Below are 8023 nucleotides of genomic sequence, written 5' to 3' on the forward strand. Positions count from 1 at the left end.
CCGGAGGTAACCGTGCTACGGAAGTGACGTCACAGAAAAGGGGCGTGGTCTCCGCCATCTTGAATCACGTGACAACCGGAAATGACGTAGATGGAAGGAATGACGTAGACGGAAAGACATCCTCAAAGTTTCGTTTTGATTCTGTGGCAACGATTTTATGTCTCAAAGTTTTTATTTTTTGTGGCATCGACACTATTTTTTAGGTTTTGTGGCAACGAACTCTTGAACTACGTGTTTGGAATGACATCACTTTTAATTAATTATTTTTAATTATTTGACATGTGATTAATATTATTTTGTTATTTGATTAATTTTTAATACGTCATTAATTTTAACTTTTTAATTATTAACTATTATTTTTAACTATTTAGTACATCATTATTTTACTTATTACCTTTAATGAATTTTTGTGGAAATTAATATTATTTTCCCTGAATTTTAAAAGTAACTCCGCGGCTGAGATTCGAACTCGCTATCTCTGGGATGGGAGTCTAGCGCTTTACCGCTCGGCTAAGCCCTTCATGTTATCAAACCTGTTATTTTTCCGTTTGGAACAAAAATCACCATGACGTCATAGGCTGGGGGGGGAACAGGTAAACGTCATCTCTTTCACGTTGCAGTCTGTTGAAACCGCTTCACGCTTTCTGCATCCGCCGTGGCGAACGTATACAATCTTAACAACCAATCAGCATTCCGCTAACAATATCTATCTTATTTCAGCCAAGCAGCGTGTTTGTTTCTTATATATCGCCTATAAATTCGCTAGCTTTCACGATTTCATCATTTCTACTCTGATTCTTGCTGAGTGAACGTCATTTTGATTCTGTCATTTTCCTGCGCCATTTCGTTTTCTTGTACACGATGTCTGCTAAACGAACTTATTCTGCATCTAATGTAAGTATTTTTTCGCTTGTACTTAATGTCTAGATTACTATTTTAAACACGAATTTTATTTCTTTTTGAATCTTTTATTTATTTAAATTTTTAATTGCCAGGTCCTGCTTGAAGATCCTGACTTTCCTTTTTGGGACTCAGATGACGATGTAAGTTTTTACACGTATTTTTAACGCACTTTTTTATTTAACGTATTTTATTACTATTTGAATGTATTTTAAACGTATTTTATTTTATTTTGATAGTTAATCGATGAAGTGGATCAGATTTTTCTGGAAAATCCTATGGATCTACCCTTGTATTATCAAGTGGGCTCCGGATTTGAGGTAAATATTTAAGTATATCTTTATTTAAGTATTTCAGCATTTTTAGATTTTATTAGAATATTTTTTCTCAGTATTAAAAATGCATTTATTTATTTTTAGACTTCTCCGTCATCAGCTCGTGGGTCTGTTTTTATGGCTGGTTCCGATGAACGTTCGGTGTGTATTTTTCTTTTTTGCATGATTTATTAAAATAATGTCTTTTTGAAAATGTTTCATTATTACTGAAACTTATTTTTATTTTTCAGATCGATGAGGCGATTGTGCTCGAAGAAAAGTCTCGTCGCCGAAACCATAAATATCAGGCCGAGGAGATTACCTTCCGAGCTAGTATAGATATGGAACGGCTGCCTCAGAACGTACAACGCATCCCGATGGTCCGAATTCCGGACAGCGTCCGGGAACTGTTTGAGCAGCTCATTCGCCGAACGACAACTAATCTGGGTCCCTCGGACCTCATCCGATTTTGTATCCAAGCAGAAGGGCTGGATAAACCGATAAGTACTTCCCTCATGACAGTTTCGACTTTAACAGTGGAAAAGATTCTGGCTGCCGTGATGAAAGTTATGCAGTCGAAAGACAAAATTGAGCTAGATTCAGGATTCGCGGTGGATGTCATCACCATCAGACGACCTGTGGGTGCCGGAGGAAATCGGAGAGTCATCAATATCTCCATAGACAGATTGAGAAAACAGTCTATTTTGTCTATTCCGTACGATGAGGAAGGGCTGTGCTGTGCCAAAGCCATTGTGTATGCCCTCGCACATTTCAAAAAAGATACGAGTGCCATCAATGCCATGAGAAATCGCAGTCGGCCAGCTCTTGTGAACAGGGCCAAGGAACTCCATGTGGCCGCAAATGTGCCTCTAGGTCCCTGCACATTTACCGAAATTGCCAGATTTGAAGAGCACCTGGATACTCAAATTGCAGTCTTCTCATCGGAAAATTTGAATCAGGTAAGTCAGTTTTTCTCAAGATATTTCTGCTTATAAATATTAGCCTTAAATTACCTAAACTTTTTCTACATATTTATTTTAAAATCGTAATTTGATTTCACTTCTTTTTTATGTGACAAACTGTAAAATTTATTTTGGTAATGAATAGTTTTAAAATTTGAGATGCGCACATTATAGTTTATACATGTAGGCAATTTGTTTCCATGTTAAAAATATAATTTGACAAAATGCACAGTGAACTTTAAATTTTAAGATTAACTTTTATGCATACATATCATTCGTATACATGTTAAAAAATATAGCAGTTAAAAACTGATTTCTAAAATGTCCGATTTTTGAATGATTTTTAGAGAAAAATTTCTGCATGATGCATTTTTCATTTCCATGTTAAAAAATATAATTTGTCAAAATTGAACGCATGGTGAATTTTTGACTTGCTCTAAATTTTAAGATTATATTTTATGCATATTCACGCATAGAATCCATGAATGTATGCAGTTCGCTTCGATGTTAAAAAATATACCTTGTAAAAATTAAATGCATAGTGAGATTTTAGTTTACATAAAATTGTTAGATTAATTTCTTATATTATGTATGCAATTCGTTAAAACTTTCACTTTTAAAAATTTTTATTTTTAGAATACTTTAACTTTTTCGATTTTATTTACATGTATGTACAAAGGCAATTTGTTTCTGTGTTAAAAATATAGCAAAAAGTGAACATTTAGGCATATATTTCTGATCATTTAAATGCTAAAACTTTAACTTGTAAAACTGAATGCATGGCGAATTTTTTAGATTGCGTTAAATTTTATGCATAAATGCATGCATGAATGCGGTTCGCTTCGATGTTAAAAATATGACTTGTAAAAAAAAAAAAAAATGCATGAAGAATTTTTTATTTTTAGATTCATTTTATGCATGCACACAATTCATTAAGATGTTAAAACTTTAAACTATAAAAAATGAATTCACGATGAAAATTTTTTTTTGTTTTACTTTAACATATATGCATGTAATTACTTTCGATGTTAAATGCATTAGGAATTTTTAGATCGCTTTATGTATGCAATTAAATGTTAAAAACTGGTTTTACTTTGATTTTTTGGAATTCAAGAGAATTTTGTTTTTGTCTTGCTGTATCTTAGGTGGTGTACAAAGGAAGAGAGAGGGCACAACGGATCAATTTGTGGCTTCACGATAAACATTATGATGTCATTAAGTCCCTGAAAGGGTTTTTTGGTAGCAACCATTATTGCACAGCATGTGAAAAGCCCTACCAAATGCCTGAAAGTCATAGATGTGCCAATGCGTGCCCTATATGCCTAAGGACTGATTGCTTTCCAGGCCAGCCCCAACGATGCCCAAACTGTGACCGTCTCTGCCGATCCGATGCCTGTTATGCAGCACACAAAGCCCTCACTGGAAACCAAGAGTTTTCACTTTGCGATAAGGTAAGTGTTTTGAAAATATATCTTAATGATCAAAGTTATTTATCATATAATTTTCTCAAAATTGTTATGTTAAAAAAAATTATTGTCGTTACAGGTATACCAGTGCAGGGACTGCTGCCAAGTGATTGAACGCCGTAAGTGCCCTAAAGATCTGCATAAGTGCGGTACCACCAAATGTCCGTCTTGCGGCCAGTTTGTCGTGGCTGCTGAGCACCGTTGTTATTTGCGACGTGTTGCTCCGAAGAAGTCTGATGACAAGTTCATCTTTTTTGACTTTGAAACGGACCAGTCTTCGGGGGAGCATCTCGTAAATTTCGCGGTGGCTCAGTATGCCGAAGGCACAGAGAGAGTGTTTTCGGGTTACGAAGCATGCCAAGATTTCTGCGCCTGGCTGTTCACCCCACAACACAAGGGCTTCACCGCCGTGGCACACAACATGAAAGGGTAAGTTAAAAATACCATAGTTTGCATGCTTTAGTTTTCATGGCTGTTTTTTTTTTCAATAGTATTCATGTTTTTTTTACTTACAGGTTTGACGGACAGTTCGTGATGGCCTGGCTCCTGGAGCAAGGCACAGCGCCGGAGGTGATCCCTAACGGGTCTATGATCATGAGTGTAAGACACCCTAGTCTGAACATTCGGGTCATAGACTCGTTAAACTTTTTACCGATGGCGTTGGCCAAACTACCGGGGTGCTTCGGTCTCAGCGAGCTGAAAAGGGATACTTTCCCCATCTTTTCAACTCGAGGGAAAACCAAAATTATGACGGACCGCTGCCTGAGCCCCGGTACTACAGCCCGGATACCATGAGCACTTCAGCACGACAAGCATTTCTGTCCTGGCATGAGAAACACAAGGGGGATGTGTTTAACTTTCAAGATGAGATGCTGGCCTATTGCAGGTATATTTTTTTTCCTTCTTGTTTTATTTTTATTTTATTTTATTTCATTTTATATTTCGTATTTTTAACATTTTTTCTTTTAATAGATCGGACATGGACATTCTTCGCCGTTGCTGCCTGGAGTTTCGAGCCCAGTTTTTGGATGTGGCGAATGTGGATCCTTTCCAGTAAGTCATTTTCTCATTTTCTTATACAATAATAATCATATTTACAGTTCATTAAATCGTTTTTATTTTTGTCTTTTCAGATACGTGACCATTGCGTCAGCCTGTATGGCAACGTATCGGAGTGGCCACATTCAACCCGACACGATTGCCATGGTGCCTACACACGGCTACATCAACTCAACGAATTACAGCCCTGATTCGATCCGATGGTTGGACTTTGTTGCTGCTTCGGAAGGCCTACAGATTCAACATGCGTTGAACGGTTCCGGAGAGCACAGAGTCGCCGGAATCTCGGTAGACGGATTCTGCCAAGAAACACAAACCGTCTATCAGTTTCAGGTATGTAAAAAGTAAATTATATTTCTATATGATTCTTTTTAATGATTTTACACTTTTAATGTTTAATTTACATGTGGAACACTATTAATATATTTGTATTATTTTAGGGCTGTTTCTTCCACGGGTGTAGTTCGTGTTACGATGGTGATATCATACATCCACTGAAAGGGGTTTCCATGGCAACGTTAAGAGAAAAGACAGAAGAGACGACAAGAAATCTTCGCACCCAGGGTTTCCACGTCATCGAAATGTGGGAGCATGAGTTTCAAAGAGAGAAGGAGGAAAATCCAGATCTCCAAGCTTTCCTGGAGCAACACCATCTGAGGGATCGACTCAATCCTCGCGAGTCGTTTTTTGGAGGAAGGACCAATGCCCTCAAATTGTTCCACGAGGGAGACGCAAAATATGTGGATTTTACCTCACTCTATCCATGGGTTCGTACTTTTTATTATGTCAAAAATGTTTACTTAAACTTCTCTAAATTTTCTGTATATTTTTATGATGTGTTTTTTCTGACTTTTTTTGTTTTCATTCACAGGTGAACAAGTATTGCGTCTACCCTGTGGGACATCCAACAATCATCACGGAAAGCTTTAGAGATGTGGAAGATTATTTTGGAATTATCCAATGCCGAGTGATTCCTCCACGGAATCTGTATCTTCCGGTACTGCCCTATCGGTGCCGTAAGAAGCTGATGTTCCCCCTGTGTCGGACTTGCGCCCTTCTTCAACTGCAGACTCCGTGTACCCATGCAGACGACGAGCGAGCTCTTGTCGGAACGTGGGTAACGGAGGAAGTCAAACTGGCGAAAAAGAAAGGTTACCGCGTCACACATGTAAGTACTCAAAGATTATTTTAATCTTTATTTAGTTTCAGAGGTTACTTTTAAAAATTTTTTATAACTGACATTTATTTTTTATTTTCTAGATTTACGAAGTGTACCATTTCCAGGCATCGTCTACTTCTCTGTTCAGATCATACATTGATCTGTTTCTGAAGATCAAGCAGGAAAGTAGCGGATGGCCTTCGGAGTGTGTGACAGAAGAAGCCAGACTGAAGTACATTCGCCAGTATGAAGAAAGAGAGGGCGTCAAGTTGGACGCTGGAAAGATTTCCAAGAACCCTGGGCGTCGACAAGTCGCCAAGTTGGCCCTGAACAGTTTCTGGGGCAGGTAAGATGATTTCTTTTGTACTTAAGTTTTATAAATATTTTTAATTCGTTGTGATTTATGATAGCTTTTTTTCACTCAGATGGGGTATGAACGTGAACAAAGCCCAACTGACCTATGTCCACACGGTGCCAGACTTCAATAAGATGTTGGCGGATTCTACTAAAAAAGTAAGTTTCCTTACCGATTTTATTCATCTGTAAACTCAAAGAGTTTCAAACTGTTAACTTATGACTATTTTGAACTGTTATCTCATGACTCTTCTATTTTTTAGATCAAGGATGTCTTTCTTCCCACGCCTGAGGTGGCTGCCATTTCCTGGGAATCTGCGAAGGAGTTTGTGTCACAGGATGCCTCTACCAACATTTTCCTAGCGACCTTCACAACAGCTTGGGCTCGTCTCAAGCTGTATAGTGAAATGGAGAAGTTGGGTAGAGATGTCCTGTACCACGACACAGACTCCATCATCTATGCCTCGAATGGCCGCAATGATCCCCCCTTGGGCAACTTCCTGGGTGAATTTACGGATGAACTGGAGGGTGATGTCATCAAAACCTTTGTCTCTGGTAAAGACCTTTAAAAAAATTTCTTTATTTAACATGTACCATAAATATTGAAAGTTTTTCTATTATCTCTTTTTTTCTCATGATGTTTTATTTTTTCAGGAGGACCGAAAAACTACGCATACCAGACGGCCACTGGGAAAACCTGCTGCAAAGTCCGAGGATTTTCATTGAATTTCCGGAATTCTCAGTTGCTGAATTTTGAAGCCATTAAAAGTCTGGTCTGCAGCCTCGACCGAAGTGAGATCATCTCTCTCCACAACCCCTCCAAAATCACACGAGAAGCGAAGAGAAGAAAGGTGATGAATAAACCCGAGACAAAACTGTACAGAATTGTGTTGGATAAACGGGTAATTCAAAAAGACTTGAGCACATTGCCGTATGGTCATTAGTATATTGAAAAAGAATTTTTATGTTTTTGTTAGAACCTTATCTGAAAATGAAATTTTGTATGTAAATATATATATATATATATGTGCAGAATCATGCATTTGTATGTGTATAAAAGAAAACTTATTTAGAAAAAAAAATAAACAGAAGTTTGAATGATAAAATTGTGTTTTTCTTATTTGAAAGTATTTCATGAAAGGTAAGTTTTTCCTAGAAAATAATTGTCATATTTTATTTTCAAAAATTATGTTAACTTAATTAGAAAGAAATACAACACCAATGATCAGCCATTACATTTATTCACGTATCATTACAATTTCAGCCATAGTTTGGAAGATGCGTTTCTTTTAGGTCTAGCATACATAATTTTTACATTCATTAAATGTTTGTTTTTGACAAAGTCTTGAGGAAAGTTGTTAACATTCAGTACATTTTTAAACTGTTCAAAGGCAAAAGGTTTTTGAGTTCTATTTCTCAACAGAAAGTTTATCAACTGAACAATGTCAGAGCCAGAAAACACATGATCATCTAGATTGAGTTCTTTATTCTGTGTCCAGGAAATCTGATGCTCTTTTAGAAAATCTATTATTTTCTGTGCCGTTCTTTTCTGCTTCACAGGAACTGTTTGCATAATTTCTTTTTCTATATCTTTCTCGGAACGTTGTTCAAGCGGTTGTTCTTCGGAAGTGTTCACATGAGGAAATGTAACATACTTTTGCAGAACCTGGATGTACAATTTAGACTTTTCTTCATCATCCATTTTCTTTTTTAAGATGTTTTGAATTTGGGTATCTAAATCACTCAAATGTTCATCTTCAAATTGCTGCATACGATCCAGGGGTACCAGCGCAAATTTCTTACTGTGTT

General features: G+C 37.1%; 3 protein-coding genes across 3 annotated transcripts; all 3 read left to right on the forward strand.

Annotated features, from left to right (window-relative positions):
- Positions 1-742: 742 nt before the first annotated feature.
- LOC146993277 (uncharacterized) lies at positions 743-4545 on the forward strand. Its single transcript, XM_085807516.1, has 6 exons — positions 743-1220; positions 1320-1376; positions 1466-2173; positions 3322-3627; positions 3722-4071; positions 4158-4545. Exons 1-6 carry the CDS (start codon positions 1179-1181, stop codon positions 4435-4437), a joined length of 1743 nt encoding a protein of 580 aa, XP_085663642.1. The 5' UTR covers positions 743-1178; the 3' UTR covers positions 4438-4545.
- Positions 4546-4665: 120 nt separating this feature from the next.
- Positions 4666-5578, forward strand: LOC146993278 (uncharacterized). The gene is made up of 2 exons (XM_085807518.1): positions 4666-5034; positions 5142-5578. Exons 1-2 carry the CDS (start codon positions 4801-4803, stop codon positions 5574-5576), a joined length of 669 nt encoding a protein of 222 aa, XP_085663644.1. The 5' UTR covers positions 4666-4800; the 3' UTR covers positions 5577-5578.
- LOC146993279 (uncharacterized) lies at positions 5578-7293 on the forward strand. The gene is made up of 5 exons (XM_085807517.1): positions 5578-5869; positions 5962-6206; positions 6286-6373; positions 6478-6769; positions 6869-7293. The coding sequence occupies exons 1-5, from the start codon at positions 5729-5731 to the stop codon at positions 7156-7158; spliced, it is 1056 nt and encodes a 351-aa protein (XP_085663643.1). The 5' UTR covers positions 5578-5728; the 3' UTR covers positions 7159-7293.
- Positions 7294-8023: the final 730 nt, after the last annotated feature.

The sequence above is a fragment of the Stegodyphus dumicola genome, chromosome X1, assembly GCF_044657685.1.
Source record: "Stegodyphus dumicola isolate Sdum_Otavi_A_Nest chromosome X1, ASM4465768v1".
NCBI classification, from domain to species: domain Eukaryota; kingdom Metazoa; phylum Arthropoda; class Arachnida; order Araneae; family Eresidae; genus Stegodyphus; species Stegodyphus dumicola.